The sequence below is a fragment of the Nicotiana attenuata genome, unplaced genomic scaffold (assembly GCF_001879085.1).
Source record: "Nicotiana attenuata strain UT unplaced genomic scaffold, NIATTr2, whole genome shotgun sequence".
NCBI classification, from domain to species: Eukaryota; Viridiplantae; Streptophyta; class Magnoliopsida; order Solanales; family Solanaceae; genus Nicotiana; species Nicotiana attenuata.
Genome location: NW_017673569.1, coordinates 102,403 through 120,235, shown reverse-complemented (window position 1 = coordinate 120,235; position 17,833 = coordinate 102,403). Strand labels below are relative to the sequence as shown.

Here is a 17,833-nt window from a genome sequence, read left to right as displayed (position 1 = left end):
CCAAACGGGTCCCCCCCCCCCTCTTTAAAACCTCCCATTTTCCAAAACCCTAAAAATTTTCCACGACTCCTTCTTCTTCTCATCTCACTCGAATCAGACCCCATCCTTGAAAAACCAAGGGCGGCTCTAGGGTAAGGCAAGTGAAGCTCTTGCCTTAGGCCCCCAAATATTTAAGGCCCCAAAAATATAAAGTACTATTATATCATTATATAATTTATGTAATTTATATTTATAAAATTATTGATAAAATATTTTAAATTCTAATATTTATTTAAATTTGGTAGATGTAGGATTGAATGAGTTAATAGGATAAAACTTTTCTCTCACTAAATTAAATAAATTCTATTTTTCTTTCTTCTTTTTTTTTTCATATTGTTTACTATTTTACTTTCTAATTTAAAATCAAATTCTCTAAATTAGCTATTCCTTTTTGTCACATTTGATAGATCCTCATATCAGTAATCAAGTTCTTTTGTGTCTCATTTTTTTTAATTAAGAAATCCCAGAGACAATTATCGTAAGGTTCAAAACACGATCGATACTAGGCTCAATCCTTTTACCATTTTTATTTAATGTTATATTTTTTTAGAGGGAGTTCAATACCATATGACTTACGTCTAACCCACATATTATACGTTGTTCTCTCACCACTTTTTTTGTCTCAATATTATATGGATATTATGAAAGAATTTCAGGGTCTTTTAATATATTTTAGTTTTAAGCCACCAGTTCCTTTGAGCCGCCCTCATTAATGATCAACAATTATTTATAGACCACTGCCCATTAACGTGTTATTCAACAGTTCCATTCACATTTGATAACTAAATAACACATTCACTGATTATTGTCTTATCTTAATTGAGACTTGAATAAAATTTGATTGAGAATAGCAGGGGGATGGGACATGTGGCTCGATTAGGAGACTAGTAAAGCTTTAATTTAGGTCCCCAAAAATTTTTAATAATGGATTTTATGATTTTATTTTAAGTTAGACAATATTAAAGTTTGAAAAAAAAAATTACAATAAACCTTGGACAAAAGAAAGAAAGAAAGAAAGGAAGACTATATACTCTTTAACACTAAAAATATTTTAGAACTTTGAATTAAATTACTTAGATTTCATATTAGTAAATATATTTTCTACAACAAAATCAAAGGTAACATGTTGAAAATACATGTCTTACATCCAATTTATTTAAGTTACCTCTTACTAATATAAATGATAATAGTGAAGTTAAATGTTTCATCATTTAAGCATGTTATACTATAAATAACAAGTATGAAAAAATAGCAACACTATTTTTTTTTTGTATAAGTAATGGTAGCAGTAGCGAGAGAAGAAGAGAAGCCCTAAGCTCCAAGTCCCCGCCGTTCTTCTTCTTCACCATTAGAGAACAAAATACCTGATTCTATTGAATCTTCAACCCTCAGAACCAAAAAAGGACCCCTTCTTCTTCACCTTATGGCTATGGGTACGGCTCCCGTGTTCTAATACTCTGCCTAATTTTCATTAGTTTCGATTGTTTTGCAATCTAGGGTTTTGCCAATGGATCCCTTGAGGAAGAAATCTAGGGTTTTCATTACTTCTTAATCAAGAGTGCCTACCTGATTGCGAGATGCTGAATATCTTCCCAACGGATGAATTGCTCTTTAAACTTGGCCGTATATGTGACAGATCAGTTGAGGGTCCTTGGGCCGGACTTGAGAATATTGACAAATCACAATGGATAGAGTTTATAGACTCTAAGTTAACGGTTCAGGCTTACTTCGAAAATTTTTCAATTTTTGGTCCATTGCAATGCATTAAAGATCTTTCCAGGTAAGTTGTACTATCTATTAAATTAGAAGCCATTGTTTGGCCCCGAGGTATTTACCATATATAAGGAAAAAAAGTCTAGAAAGATCACCAGTGGTTCAAGCACCTAAAGCATGTTTCCCCCATCTATAGATTATTAAGCTCCGTTGTCAGTTTTGTGTATGTATCAATTATTTTGATTCTTCTTTCCTCTTGATTGATTTGCTGGCTTGTTTTTCTAGTTTCATGAACATTGAAAATTCATGAATTTTACCTCTTATAATATTTATTTTCTCTTTTTGATGACCTATAATGTCTACTGACCTCTGTATTAATGTATGTTTTGTGGGAGGGTTTATTATGGTGGAAAATATTAAGGATCAATTGCTAGAGAAAATAAACAAACCTACTGGGTTCCTGATTTTGTGAAGGTTGCTATTTTCTTTGTTTATTGTTATCAACAATGATTTAGTTATTTGTTATCAAAAAACAGAATGAAGAGTTGACTAGAATGAAGAGTTGACGAGAAAGTTGAATGCACTGAACGAAGAGTTGATTGAGTTGAAAAAACCGAGGAAGAACAAAATTCGTCAGACGAGTACGAGACCGCCTGCTTCTACTGCAGCTCCACCGCCTGCTTCTACTACAGCTCCGCCTATTCCTAGTGCAGCAGGTGTCGATATCACGTCTTCATCTCAATTGGAATGCATAGATCTTGAAACCTTGTATGGTGAAGACGGTTCTGACAGTCATGACTGTTTGATGGAAATTAGCATTATGACTTCTTTTTTTAGCCTTTTGAAATTGTAGCCTAGATTTATTTTAGAATTTCAAGGCAAGCAAGCTTCAGAGTTTTCTCATGAATCATAAAAAATAACGAGCAACATCATCTAAGAACATAACTGGAGAGAGTTCTCTATTGTACGCGCTTAGTTGTTTGACAATTAATACTCTCTCTAGTCCATTTTATTTGATTTTTTGTGGTTCATAATATTTGATTTGTTTAAATTTCAAGAAGGAATTAATTTCTTTTTTCAAAGTTGTCCTTGTAGCAAAGAGCCTATAAGCATTTGTTATACTTTTAATGAACAAATTATGGTTAATATGATTAATTTTATTGTTAATTAATATTATAAAGCGAATAATAATAATAAAAAAAATCAATTAAAGCGGCCTAGGAGTTGACAAAGCTCGTTAGAAGCTGAGGAACAGTTTGGTTTTGATCATTATGGTCGTCTCACAAAACACAAATCCTCTGCAAAGAGGATTCCACTGATCTCACTTGTTGGTTGAGAAGGAATGGAGAGGGAATCAAATCCCAATTTTCCCTTAAAAATCGGTACACTAGTAAAGCAGGAATTATAGCTTGTAAGTTGAGGAGCTAGAGATATTTGTTAGCACTCCAAGCTTAGTAAAGGGAAGGCTTGTTAGTACCGAAGATGAATGAAGAAGCTTTATCCAAGAGAAGGAATTTTTGGTCAAAGAGATGCCAGGAAATTCTTTTACTATCAAACGTTTTCATTTTGACTTGAAAAATAAGAACTTTTGCAATTCATTGTTTCATCCGCTTCTCGCCAATTTGAAGAGTTTGAGACCTTTGAATGAAGACTAGTTCTCTCGGTGATAGATTAAGTTTGCTTAACAACTCTGCCAGTGTGAGCTTGCTTACATTGCAAGTCCCAAGTTCGGATAAAGGAGGAAGGTTGCGTTAGGTTAGCAGCTTGCGTAAAGCTTGCCAATTTACTTGCACTTTTATGTTTTTCGGTAACGATGATGATATGAGTTAAGCTTAATGAAAAGAATGAGGATTCATATTGCCGACCCCTTGTTTGAGACTGAGGCGTAGTTGTTATCGTTGTAGATTAAGTTTGCTGAACCATGTGCTACCTGGCTGCCTTGTCATGTAGGTAGGGGACTTTCACATCGAATATTAGACTTCTTCCTACCTTCTCTAATCTTCTTTTGACTTATTAGTTATGATATCAAGTCTTCCTATGTGCAAAAGGAAAGGATCAACTGCCCTTTCCACTGTCCAAAATTTGCTAATTTTTCTTGGGATTTAATACCTACTGCTATTGTTCATGTAATTGTTTATAAACTGTTTACAATTTACTTAGAAGACAACATTAACATGGAAACTAATCATCTTGGTTGAAATCAGTCTTTTGCGGAAGCCCCTGGTGTATACTTGTACTATTAAGTCTTTTTTTTTTTTTTTTTTTTACTTCTTCTTACTGGAAAGAATGATTTAATGAAGCTTTTGACATTACGTTCTTTGAATTGAGCTTATCAACTTACCCGGTGATCGTGAAAGTCACAAGCTATATATTCTAGGTGCAAGACTAATAGAGAGCAACGAATATGCAATCAGATTTTCCCAATTTATAAAGAATAAAACAGTTTGGATAAATTTAAGGACTTTTCATGAACAATTAGATGTTAACATTCTGTACACTTGTTGAGTATCATGTATCCATTTACAAAACTAGTTGAAGTTAGCTCAACAAACTAGGAATTGCCGGTGACTTGGTTCTTGAAGGTATGAAGCTGATGAGCATCGAGTGGAAGCGACTGATACAAGCAAAGCATTCTGAAGATCTACAGTTACACCTCTTCTGATGAGTGATATGATGTAATTCAAGAATATGAAGCATATAATTGGATTATGAGAATTTTGTTGTTATTCCACAAATATGGCATTTTTTTCTAAGTGCTTGTCAAAGAGTTAGAAGGCAATGGCATGTGATATTTCATGTCATGTTATCTTTCTTTCTCTTGTGGTATTTCTGTTGCTTATTCTTATTTGGCATTCTTTGTCACCTCACCTCTAAACCAGGTGGTCCTGGACTAAATCATCAAATTTATCCATTCTTGTGGATGTTATTTTAAGGGTGTCTTTTTCTGCTCCAAGTAAGAAACAGTAGGGCCTAGTGTTGTTCTTCAACAAAATTTTTATGGTCTGAAACATTTGACAATAAGAGAGTAGGCAAAACCATGTGAAACTTCATGTGCCATTGTCTCTCACCAGTAGCCACCAATTTCTCTTAACCACTAAACTTTTGGATATGAAACTTGTCATAAACTTGTATATAATCAGACCCAAAGCATTTGAATAAAACACAAGTATTTTCACATTCAAAAAACTTCCATTTTCTGTGCAATTCTCAAAGTTCTTGTCCTTTATTTTCTTTAATTGTTTACACTAAGGAGGTCTTCAACAACTGGAGGTGTTCCGAAAGGACATTGTGCAGTATATGTAGGAGAGAGCCAGAAGAAGAGATTTGTCGTGCCAATATCATACTTGAGTCAGCCTTTATTTCAAGACTTGTTATCTCAAGCTGAGGAAGAGTTTGGATTTGATCATTCAATGGGCGGTCTCACAATACCTTGCAAAGAGGATGTGTTCATTGATCTCACCTCCCGCTTGAGGAGATTATGAGTAGAACCATGGTGCAGATTATTCTTCTGCTCATGGAATTTTGTAAAGCAATAGTTTTAGAAATGAGAGATAGTAGAGATGTCACTTCCATTTAAGTGGGACTTGACAATGAGGGAAACAAATTCCTTATTTTTTTCTTAATCTTTTTTATACTAGTAGTAGAAAACAAGGATTTTCTGCTTGTAAAGTTAGTTAAAATGACTAACCTCCTGCCAATTTTTATAGAAGCAAATTTTTTCAAGTCACTTGATTAGAAGACTCAATACTTTTATATGTTCATGTTTCCTAATTCATTAGATGGATGTGTTGACATTTTGCACAATTATGCTGCTGGCTCTATTGACACCAGCAATTAAGTACTACTATCACTATTTACAGCTCTCCGACCTACTTTGTGTGGTTGTGTCATAATATTCTTAAATTTACATTCTCCAGATATATAATAAAACTGAACATGCTTCTGAGCAGATGAACTCCACATCTTGTCTAGTGGTAGCGAAAACGACGTATTAAATCACATGATTGTGAGTGCAGTGTGAGAAAAGGGCATGTTCAGCTTAGTTTCTTGACTTGAATACTGGAGGCTAGGGGAAGTGCAGAATTTGATGCTTTAAGCTAATAGAAAATACACATGTAAATATCTTGATATATTTGTGACCATGTCACCATCTCTTAAGACCTGGGCTCTGGTATTATTGCCTGAGGAAAACTTGTAGGATCCATTTGTATATTTGGATATGAATCATGAATGACCTGTTACTAGAAATAAGAACTGAAGTGGTGGCCCGGATAGTGTCCTATAGGAGGAATCACTGGGCTTTATCATTACACTCTAAAATGGTTGCTGTAATTTGCAGCTTCCTTTTCAATATGGATTGATCCGGTATGAAATTTAACCGGAAAGAATGTCCGCAAGAGGAACACTCCATGGTCGTTTGGTTACCGGGATAAGAATATTAATCCCATGTTTGGTTGTGGGTATTATCTAATACTGGTATAAATTTTATACCAAAATGGTGGTATTAGTTATCCCATACAGGAGGTGGGGTAGATAATCCCTTGCATTGGTGTGATCATATGTCTGTAAATGTAAGTTTCAATGGACAAAGTTGATTGCCTGCAATAAAATAATAGTGCTACTCCAACATGAGAATGTTAAAGCTTCTCAATTGTCAAATTGCAAAGTGAGTTAATTTCAAGATAAAGCTTTATTCCAGTCTGCAATGATACAAGCTTTCAGTTGCCTATTTTTCTACAGCTATGAAGTCTATTTTAAGCTATTATTTACAAAACATGATGTCATGACTCAATAAACAAGAATCTGTTGATTTCCACTTCCTTGGTGAAAGGAAGAAGTTGAACAGCAACATGAAGGAATTGAGAGGAGCAATGCTTTGTGAAGATCTCCAGCAGTTACACCTTTCTTGATCAGTGACATGATGTAGTCCATGAACGCCGAATCACAGGGTAATGTAATAGGACCACCACTTGGTAGTCCAAACTCTTCTTCGGACATGCTTAAAAGTTGCATAATGACCTCATTTTCAAGATAAGCCAAAGGAATAACGAAGCGCCTTTGATCAATTGTATAGACTACAAAATGGCCTTTTCCGGCAATAGAGGATGAAGATGTACTACAACTGTCTGCATCACTACCATTTCTTGGAAATGAAATCCTCTTCCTCTGCTTGATCGCGAACTTTTGCCATTTCCTTGCCATTTTGATTAGCTTCTTAGTACTGAGAATTGTCTTTCTTTCCATTTTTCGTTTTCTTGAAAGTTAGGAAGCAAGAAAGTAAACAAGCAATTTAGAAACTTTTGATGGCTGAATAGATATTGCTTTTACTTGATGATGAAAAATGTCCATAGAAAAGGGGGTTATTTATACAAGAGGTTGTAGACAGGCTTTGAGTTGGAGCTGAAGTTGCTACTAACAACAAAAGGCAAAGCCATGTGCTGATGCCTGTTGATATGGGGCCTTAAATTTGTAGATGAAGCAAAGTTTCTTCGTTTCTGTACTTTGATCGACAACCGGGGCCTATTAGTATTGATATATCAGCTCATACTTGGTTACTTCTCACCCATTAGATGAGCAATTGCAGGTTAGAAGCAAAACCATGTGCTTCTCCCTTCTTGGTCATGTAAATAGGGGACCTTTGAATTGTCATTTTGGCTAGTTGTGCTATAAAAACAGATGCATTAAAGCTTAGTTTTAGAGGAGGGACTCTGTAGGAATCGTTTAGGTTAATGGGATTACGAGAAACCTCATGTTATTCCACAAATATGGCCCAAAATTCTAAGTGCTTGTCAAGGAGTTAGAAGGCAATACCATGTGATACTTAGTCATAAACTTTTACCACAATCATAATTTTTTCACATACAATTTTCTCACTCTTTTCATAGAACTAACATTGAGTTCTTGGCATCTTGTTTCAGGTGTTGGATATGTATTTGGCCTTTAATTAATTATTGTAGTTGATTCTTTTATATCAAGTATTTGAGAAAAGTAAGATTCCTTCTGATTTATGGACCTACATTTGTTGTCACTTTCTATTTGCACAAAGAAAATAAGATCATAATACTGCTTTGGATTAGTGCAACTATTGTCGGTGAGACAAAGGAAATTACTGGGATATTACCCTTCCTTTTCTTTGTAGCTTCATATATCAGCTTGTACTTTTAGTTGTCTATTGTGTACATATTACAATGGGATTTTAGTGCAGGGAGGTTTAGAGACAGATGCAGGATTTTATGTTTATGAGTTTCTATATCAATCTCAAGTTAATATACAATAATAACCGATCTACGGACTGAGTTTCAAGTTAAACTTTTAATAAAAATATAGAGTCTAGACAAAAGTTTAGATTCACGTTAATGCGTAATCATTACACTAGATCCGCATGTGAGGGTGGGTGGTTTTTTGAGGAATTTCCTATTTCCTTCTATTACAATTCAAAGAAACCTCTATAACAATAAAAATACTAATCAACTGGAGCTTTCTTTGTAGCTTCATATATCCACTTCTACTTTTAGTTGTCCATTGATATAGGGGGTTTTCTACTTTCTTCTATTAAAGTTCAAAGAAAACCCAGTAGTAACAATAATAATTCTAATCAACTAGAGTAGAATATTAAGAAGAAGCTTCACAAAAAATCCTATTATTTACTTTCTATTAGGAGTAATCGAAGGCGAATCCAGGATTTTGGAAAGATTGGTGCATTCGGTGGCGAAACCAGAAATTTCTCTAAGGGTGTTCAAACTTGAAAGAAGAAAAAGAAAAATTCCGACAAAGGGTGTTCAGTATATGTTATATGCCTCTAAAACCTAATATTTTACCTATATATAAACTGTTGACGCTGGGTGCACTGTTATGAAGAGGTACTGAATCCAGGATATAAATTGTACGGGTTCAACGTTTGGTCCTTACTATTGCACCCATTACACTTTTGGAACTATAAGTTCAAAATTATTATTTTTTAATAGTAATTTTCTTACATCTATATCCACACTCCGCGCTTAAAATATTGAGATCAGTTGAACTCAATAGCATGCTATATGCTGCCTTATCCACTAGTTTAATATGCACATTTTATTTAATCATATAAGATTTTTCGGTGACAAACAAAAAATGAAAATTTCAATATGTGAAAATTTGAAAGAATGGATCCCAAAGAAAGAAAGAAAGAAAATAAATTGTACTTAATTAATACGTACCATGTGATGCCTAGTTTCGGAGAGAAAAAAAAAAAAGATTGACATAAAATTTAAACTCACAATCTCACTTACACTGATGCACCCAATATTATATATATGATCTAGGGAGGAGAGCATATGCTTCCGGCCCAGTAGTAATACTCAATGAGACCCTACCACATATAATAGCTTATTTATTTCTTGTCTCCTATTTACTCCCTCCATTAACTTTTACTTGGAATGAATACTAAAAATAAATTTTCACTTTTACTTGTCACTTTACGCATATCAAGAGAAGGCGAATTTTTTTTCCTATTATACCCACAATATTTTTTACTCATTTCAAATTATTTTCTCAAATTCAATAAAATATGCATCAATTAATATGGGTATCATGGTAAATTATGCATTTCATTTATTTTTTCTTAAGGAGCTTGAAAAGTCAAAACTGTTGGGCACATGCCCATGTTGTCCAACCAAAGGCCCAATGGCCTAATCGTATTCTCTTTTGGTTTCCAATTCTATTCGAAATTGGATTCGGTGTTTATTCATATTTTGAGTGGATTTTGGCTTTAAGAGAAATCACCACTCACGATCTATAAATAGGACAATCTTGGAGAATTGTTCTATACTCACTGATACAAGTCTTTGAAAGACTTAAGCACATAAGAGTGATTTTTGAGAGAGCTTTCATCAAGAGAGAAGAGAAAAGAAAAGTATTTGTGTTGCTGCAGATATTTATTCCGACCAGCCAACTTCAAATCGTATTTTCTTATTCATTAATTGTTGGATCGGGTTGAAATTTTTGACTAATTGTTCGTAACATCTTGGTCTTTGATTTAAACGGTGAAGATCTGATTTAGAGGCTCGTAGCATCTGATTTCGAGCCTCGAACAGCAGCTTTGTTTTTGTGGATTCTCCTCTTTCTTCAATTGATTTGTCGTTGCTCTTTTTGCTATTGTTGCTCCGTGTTTGGCACTTGTTGTGTAGCCAATTTGGAGAAATTTTGTAACTCTCTTATTATTATAGTGAAACTTTTTGGATCTTTGTGATCCCGTGGTTTTTACCTTCGATTTGAACGGTTTTCCACGTTAAAATTTGGTGTTCTTTATCTTCTTTATTTTCGGGTTTGCCTCTTCCTCGCTATAACAGTAGTATCAGAGCCTTGGTTATTTATCCGGGTTGTTACGGAATGGAGGCGAATATGAGCAAGATGGTATGTTTAAATGGGAGAAATTATAATGTTTGGAGAAGCAAGATCAAAGATTTGTTGTTCGTTAAGAAGATGCATCTACCCGTTTTTGCAGCTCTTAAACCCGAGAGTTTATCTGATGAAGATTGGGATTTCGAGCACCAAAAAGTATGTGGATATATACGCCAATGGGTTGAAGATAATGTTCGCAACCATATTGTGAACGAGACACATGCAAGATCATTGTGGGAAAAGCTAGAGGCTCTTTATGCTTCAAAAACTGAGACAACAAGTTATTCCTGCTAAAGCAATTGATGACCTTTAAATACAAGGAAGGCAACCCTATCCTTGATCACATAAATGATTTTCAGGACGTCCTTGATCAGCTGTCTGGAATGGGAGTTAATTTTGATGATAATATACAAGGACTTTGGCTTCTTAATACTCTGCCTGACTCTTGGGAAACTCTTCGTGTTTCTTTGACAAATTCAGCTCCTGCAGGTAAGGTGACCGTGGAATATTCCAAGAGTGGTGTATTGAACAAGGAAGTAAGGAGAAAATCTCAGGATTCGTCCTTACAAGTAGATATCTTGGTTACAGAAGACCGGGGGAGAGATAGAATAAGAGGCTCAAGGAATAGAGGTAAAAGTAAAAGTAAGTCAAGGTCCAAATACTATAATATTACATGCAACCACTGTGGCAAGAAAGGACACATCAAAAGATTTTGCCGCAAGTTGAATCAAGACACTAGAGAAGGAAAGAAAGCTGAAAATAACGAGAACAATATTGCTGCTATTATTCGAGATGACCTTCTTTTTGCTTATGATGAAAACGTCATCAAGTTGGTATCCCATGAGACTAGCTGGATAGTAGATTCTGGAGCTACCTCACACGTCACGCCAATAAAAGATATTTTCTCATCTTATACTCCTGTTGATTCTGGAGTGTTAAAGATGGGCAATGCCAGTAAAGTTAAGGTATTTGGTGTTGGCACAGTTTGTTTGAAAACTAATAATGGTTCAACGTTAGTTCTTCAAGATGTCTAGCATGCTCCAGACTTTCCTTTCAATTTGATCTCCGCAGGAAGATTAGACGATGAAGGTTACCATAATGCCCTCTTTAATGGCCAATGGAAGCTCACCAAGGGCTCGTTAGTAGTGGCTCGAGGAGTAACGTCTGGTTATTTATATGTGACACGGGTCTCTATTCTTAATGACACAATAAATTTGGTGGAAAGTGATACTTTATCATAATTCTGGCACAGAAGATTGAGTCATATGAGCGATAGGGGGATTACATGTTTGGCTAAGAAACGTTTTCTTTCTGGATTGAAACAAGCAAAGTTGAAAAGGTGTATCCATTGTTTAGCTGGCAAACAGAAAAGGGTTTCCTTTCATAGCCATCCTCCCTCAAGAAAGCCTGATTATTGGAGCTAGTACACTTTGATTTGTGTGGTCCTTTTAAAGTAAAGTCAAAAGGTGGTGTACTTTACTTTGTGACCTTCATTGATGATCATTCTCGTAAGCTCTGGGTGTATCCTTTGAAATCTAAAGATCAAGCACTTGGTGTGTTTAAGGAATTTCACGCCTTTGTTGAGAGACAGACGGGGAAAAAATTAAAATGTATTCGCACTGACAATGGTGGTAAATATTCTGGTCCCTTTGATAACTATTGTAAGGAACAAGGAATTCGTCATCAGAAAACTCCGCCCAAGACGCCTCAATTGAATGGTTTGGCAGAGAGGATGAATAGAACTCTAGTTGAGAGAGTTAGATGCTTACTTTCAGAGGCTAAATTTCCATATACATTTTGGGCGGAATCACTTAACATTGTTGCCTATGTTATCAATTTGTCTCCGGCTGTTGCTTTGGATGGTGATGTCCTAGACAGAGTTTGGTTTGCCAAAGATGTTTCTTATGATCACCTGAGAGTTTTTGGGTATAAAGCTTGTGTGCATGTTCCTAAAGATGAGAGATCGAAACTGGATGTCAAACCTAAGCAGTGCATCTTTATCGGTTATGGTCAAGATGATTTTGGGTATCGTTTTTATGATTTAGTTGACAATAAACTTATTAGAAGTCGTGATGCAATATTCTTTGAAGACCAAACTATTGAAGATATTGACAAATCTGAGAAGATAGATTCTCAGAGTAATGAAAGCTTAGTTGATATTGATCCAGTTTCAATTGCTAAGGCACCTATTGCACATGAAGGAACCCAAGACGATGATGGAGATAGTGATCAAGATCAAAATGATCATCATGATGTAGATGTTATGGATGCTCCAGTTGATGAAGTTGTGGTTGATCAGCAACTAATTCCTGCTCAGGTAATTACTTCGAATGCTCCTGAAACCTCTCTTAGAAGATATACAAGGGAGAAGCAAAAATTCATGTGCTATCCTCCTGATGAGTATGTACTTTTGACTGACATGGGAGAACCTGAGAATTATGATGAAGCCATGCAATATACTCACAAAGATTAGCGGATCGAAGCCATGGAAGATGAGATGAAGTTACTCCATGAGAATGGCACATAGGAGTTAGTGAAATTACCGAAAGGTAATAGAGCTTTATCTAACAAATGGATATTCAGAATAAAGCAAGATAACCATACCTCTGCGCCTAGATACAAGGCGATGTTAGTTGTTAAAGATTTTGGCCAGAAGAAGGGAGTTGACTTTGATGAAATTTTCTCCCATATTGTGAAGATGTCTTCTATTCGTGTGGTTTTAGGATTAGCCGCAAGTCTTGATTTAGAGGTTGAGCAGATGGATGTCAAGACTGCTTTTCTTCATGGTGATTTAAATGAGGAGATTTACATAGAGCAGCCTGAGGACTTCGTCGTTAAGCTTGCAGATAAAGCATGCGTTTTGCAGAAAATTGGCAGGCAAAGCCTGTCAATAGTTCCTCTACTTGAAGACACATTTGGCCCCTTGGCTGGAGGGGGAGTTTATTGGGCACATGCCCATATTGTCCAGACAAAGGCCCAATGGCCTAATCCTATTCTCTTTTGGTTTCAAATTCTATTCGAAATTGGATTCGGTGTTTATTCCTATTTTGAGTGGGTTTTGGCTTTAAGAGAAAGCACCACTCATGATCTATAAATAGGACAACCTTGGAGAATTGTTCTATGCTCATTGATACAAGTATTTGAAAGACTTAAGCACATAAGAGTAGTTTTTGAGAGAGCTTTCATCAAGAGAGAATAGAGTAGAAAAGTATTTGTGTTGCTGCAGATTTTTATTCCGACCAGCCAACTTCAAATCGCGTTTTCCGATTCGTTAACCGTTGGATCGGGCTGAAATTTTTAAAGTGTTCGTGACATCTTGGTCTTTGATCTGAATGGTGGAGATGGGATTTGGAGGCTCGTAGCATCTGATTTCGAGCCTCGAACAACAGCTTCATTTTTGTGGATTCTCCTCTTTCTTCAATTGATTTGTTGTTGCTCCGTGTTTGGCACTTGTTGTGTAGCCAATTTGGAGAACTTTTGTAACCTTCTTATTGTTTTATAGTTTCTTTTTCAAATTTCAGTTGCATAAAAAATATTTTGCTAAAAAAAATATATTATCTACTCTCTAATCAAACAATAGAAAATATTGTCCGGAAAATATTTTCCACTCACCAACCAAACAAAGGAAAATAAGTGATAAAACCACTCATTTTTCATGAAAACATTTTCTAGGAAAATATTTTACATAAAAAATATTTTCCCTCATACCAAACACACCCTTAGTTGACAATAGAAGTCTTTTTTTTTTTTGGGACGTGTCTATGACTTGTCACGCATTTTCTTTTACAAACCTACAGGGTTAAAGGTTGAATCAATAGGACAATTCCTTTTTTTTTTTTTTTCAGAATGATATGTTCCACAATATATTGTACAGTTTTGTCGAAACTTTATTATAATTTTCTTAACCTTAATAAATTGGGAATAAATCTGCGATTAAATTTTTATATAGGTGGTCATTTAATTTTGTGTTCACTACCTAAAAGTTATTTTTTTTGTTACGTAAAAGTCATTCAATTTCGTATTCATTATCCAAAAGTCATTTCATTTTGTGTTCATTACCCAAAAAAACTGAGAAGTTAAATATTTTGGTGGACAATGACTTTGTCAATCTCCGTAGAAAATTAAAATAGAAAAAGAAATTCAATCAATGGGGTCCTTCTTCTTTGGCAAAAAGAGAGAGAGGAACGTTTGTGTTTGTGCTTTAGAGCAATAATTCAATTCAATGCACCCACTTGTACTTTTAGCTGACCATTGTGTACTATACAGTGATCTTTGTAGGAGTTTCCACCTTCCTTCTATTAAAGTTGAAAGAAAACCCAGTATCAATAATTCTATAGAGTAGAGCCATAGCTATTTCTTATTTGAAGTGCCAGTAGCTAGTTTATTTCTTTCTCTCCTATTATTATTAGTTGATCTCTTACCACAACTACAACTTATCCACATACAAGTTATTTTCTTTTCAGATAATTAACTGAATCAATGGCATCATCTTTTGCTTCTACAAGTACTTCACAGTTTCCACACGAAGTCTTTCTAAGTTCATCATCTTCTACTTCTACAAGTACTTCACAGTTTCCACGGTGGAATTACGATGTCTTTCTAAGTTTTAGAGGTGAAGATACTCGAAGAACCTTTACAGGTCACCTCTTCAAATGCTTGGAAAACAGTGGAATATTTACGTTTCAAGATGATAAAAGGCTAGAGCATGGTTCATCAATATCAGATGAACTCTTGAAAGCTATCGAACAGTCTCAAGTTGCGGTCGTCGTTTTCTCAAAGAATTATGCAACATCGAGGTGGTGCTTAGATGAGTTAGTAAAGATCATGGAATGCAAGGATCAATGTGGACAGACTTGTTAGGACCGAAATAATCAGGTGTCATGCGGAAGCTAGCAAAGCAAACCTTGAGCGACGATAAATCGAATAACAAAAGAGAAATCTACCAAAAGAGACACAAACATTTAACGTGGTTCGGTCAACTGACCTACGTCCACGACGGAGATGAGCAATCCACTATAATAAAGAGAGTACAAAATATCGAGAGAACAACCTCACGAAGAGGCAAACACAAGTGACACACTAACACTTGTCCCGTAAAGTTCTCCCCCTAAACAAGACTCTCAAGCCCCCTATGGCTACATTGTGGATGCTACTGAATGAGAAGGAGGGATCCTCAATTTATAGAATTCCAAACCTTTTCCTACAAGAAAAGAGACTAGCCAAATATGGAAGAATTTATAATTTCCTTTTACAAAAAAGAAAACCCAATTAAGGTAATTATGTTGCTTTCCTTCAAGAGATAGGAAAACCAAATCTGGAAAGAAAATTATGGCAAACACCTAACAAGACTGTCACATCAGTCTTCTATGATGTGGAACTCGCACATGTTCGAAACCAGAGGGAGAGCTTTGGCGAAGCCTTTGACAAACACAGAAACAAGATATAAGGATGATGATGAAGGAATGCAGAAGGTCCAAAGATGGAGGAATGCTCTAACTGCTGCCGCAAATCTAAAAGGATATGATGTCCGTGACGGGTGAGTTAAGAACACATAGTAATTTCTTACAATGAAAAAAATGGAATATTACAAAGAGAGGTTTGCTCAAGTACTAAGGAATAATTTAGGTTGCGGGTTCAAGTTACTATAGGAGCAAAGTGAGGAGCTCAAAAGGAATAATTTTCTTTCAACTGTGGTTGCTTATGTGAAGAGTACATATTTTACTATAGAAAAAGAATCTGCACCTCAAAAAAGGAGTTAAACAGAAAAGACACTAAATAAATTTATCATATTTACAAAATAAAAATTAAAAGGTGGAGGCTTAATCAATTTATTTTGTTAAGAATACTGCTTACACAATCTAATTTCATTGATTGTCATTTAGACGTTAAAAATGTTTTTATTTTTATTTTCCTGAAAAAAAGGAATGATGGTTGTTATATATGTCTCTATTAATAACAAGGTATTGTTCCTATCAATATAATTAGAGAGAATAAATAAAAAACATATTAACCTCAGTTTGTTGGCTATTTGCCTAGTTGACGAGAGTTCGATTCCTTGACTCTAGTAGCTCAATATTTAGTAGCTCAGTTCAATATTTAGTTTCTCTCCCTTTCCCCTACCCCTATGTAAACAAAAAAATTAATTATGAAATGCGTATTAATACTTGACTTTCTTACATTTATCCACAATTGATTTTTTTATTTTCGTAGGATTGAAGCGGAGAATATTCAGTAGATTGTCGACCAAATTTCCAAATTGTGCAATCGTGCTACTTTGTCTTCTTTGCGAGATATTGTCGGAACAGATACTCATCTGGAGAAATTAAAGTCCCTACTTAAGGTAGGAATCAATAATGTTCGGATCATATTGGGGATCTGGGGCATGGGCGGTGTAGGGAAGACGACAATAGCAAGAGCCATTTTTGACAATTTATCTCATCAATTTGAAGCTTCTTGTTTCCTTGCGGATATTAAAGAAAATGAAAAATTGCATTTTTTGCAAAACACCCTTCTCTCTGAATTGTTAAGAAGAAAAAATGATTACGTCACTAATAAGCATGACGGGAAGTGGATGATTCCGAACAGACTTTTCTCTAAGAAGGTGTTAATTGTGCTTGATGATATAAATCATAAAGATCATTTAGAGTATTTAGCAGGTGATATTGGTTGGTTTGGTAATGGCAGTAGGGTTGTTGTAACAACTAGAGACAAGCATTTGATAGGGAAATGTAGTGTAATATATGAAGTGACTGCACTACCTGATTATGAATCCATGCAATTGTTCAATCAGTATGCTTTTGGAAAAGAATTTCCAGATGAGCATTTTAAGGAGCTTTCATTGGAGGTTGTAAATTATGCTAAAGGCCTTCCTTTAGCCCTCAAAGTGTGGGGTTTTTTGCTGCATAACCTAGGCTTAACTGAATGGAAAAGTGCGATAGAGCACATGAAAATTAATTCAAATTCGGAAATTGTTGAAAAGCTCAAGATCAGTTATGATGGATTGGAGCCCATCCAACAAGAGATGTTTCTAGATATTGCATGCATCTTGCGAGGAGAAAAAAAGATTACGCCATGCAAGTTCTTGAGAGTTGTCATATTGGAGCAGAATACGAATTGCGTATTTTAATTGAAAAATCTCTTGTGTCCATCTCTGAATATGATGAGATTCAAATGCATGACCTAATTCAAGATATGGGTAAATATATAGTGAACTTGCAATAGAATTCGGGAGAACGCAGCAGACTATGGCTCGCCGAGGATTTCGAAGAAGTGATGATCAACAATACAGTAAGTAGGCTAAACAATGCAATAATATTTAATTTCTAATTTTTATATTCCAAAGATACATAGGCTAGTCAATTCCAATTATTTGTTCCTCTTTGATGATAGGCTATAATTGCATATTTTAGTCGCTTATTACACTCGAATTTACTGCACTTTAATTGAGTTTGCGCTTTAATCGCTAGTGTTTTGCACTAATTGTGTGTTTTATGCCTTGTAGGTGTGATTCCGAGCTATATAGATGTTATGGAATGAATTTAAGTGATTTGAAGCTTTGAAGTCTGAGTAAAAGCTCAAGGAATTAAGCCGGGATCGTGTTCGGGGGTCAAATTTGATAATTAAGTACGAACGAAGGCTTGAGGAGGCATATTGCGCACTGTCTAGTAAAATAGACATAACTTTTTGCTCAGAACTCCATTTG

At 35.2% G+C, this 17,833-nt stretch overlaps 3 protein-coding genes and 1 long non-coding RNA gene across 4 annotated transcripts; 3 read left to right on the top strand and 1 right to left on the bottom strand.

The window, feature by feature from the left end:
- The first annotated feature begins 1,156 nt into the window (after nucleotides 1-1,156).
- Nucleotides 1,157-2,759, top strand: LOC109216752. Its single transcript, XR_002066544.1, has 2 exons — nucleotides 1,157-1,819; nucleotides 2,289-2,759. It is a non-coding gene; the product is annotated as an uncharacterized LOC109216752 (long non-coding RNA).
- Nucleotides 2,760-4,994: 2,235 nt separating this feature from the next.
- LOC109216750 (auxin-responsive protein SAUR21-like) lies at nucleotides 4,995-5,484 on the top strand (the record flags this gene model as incomplete). Its single annotated transcript, XM_019380931.1, has 1 exon — nucleotides 4,995-5,484. A coding segment is annotated over one exon (240 nt), but the record flags the coding sequence as incomplete, so codon positions are not given.
- Nucleotides 5,485-6,423: 939 nt separating this feature from the next.
- Nucleotides 6,424-7,630, bottom strand: LOC109216751 (auxin-responsive protein SAUR68-like). The gene has a single exon (XM_019380932.1). It carries the CDS (start codon nucleotides 6,994-6,996, stop codon nucleotides 6,541-6,543), a length of 456 nt encoding a protein of 151 aa, XP_019236477.1. The 5' UTR covers nucleotides 6,997-7,630; the 3' UTR covers nucleotides 6,424-6,540.
- Nucleotides 7,631-14,470: 6,840 nt separating this feature from the next.
- Nucleotides 14,471-17,541, top strand: LOC109216749 (TMV resistance protein N-like). The gene is made up of 3 exons (XM_019380930.1): nucleotides 14,471-14,988; nucleotides 15,492-15,656; nucleotides 16,367-17,541. The coding sequence occupies exons 1-3, from the start codon at nucleotides 14,611-14,613 to the stop codon at nucleotides 17,255-17,257; spliced, it is 1,434 nt and encodes a 477-aa protein (XP_019236475.1). The 5' UTR covers nucleotides 14,471-14,610; the 3' UTR covers nucleotides 17,258-17,541.
- The last annotated feature ends 292 nt before the right edge of the window (nucleotides 17,542-17,833 follow it).

Excerpts from the sequence above, each read along its gene's own strand:
- LOC109216749 (XM_019380930.1), top strand. The coding sequence starts at position 14,611 with ATGGCATCATCTTTTGCTTCTACAAGTACTTCACAGTTTCCACACGAA. Across the intron at positions 14,989-15,491 it reads ATCAATGTGGACAGACTTGT|TCTTCTATGATGTGGAACTC; the intron begins TAGGACCGAAAT and ends CTGTCACATCAG. Across the intron at positions 15,657-16,366 it reads CAAATCTAAAAGGATATGAT|ATTGTCGACCAAATTTCCAA; the intron begins GTCCGTGACGGG and ends AATATTCAGTAG.
- LOC109216751 (XM_019380932.1), bottom strand. The coding sequence starts at position 6,996 with ATGGAAAGAAAGACAATTCTCAGTACTAAGAAGCTAATCAAAATGGCA.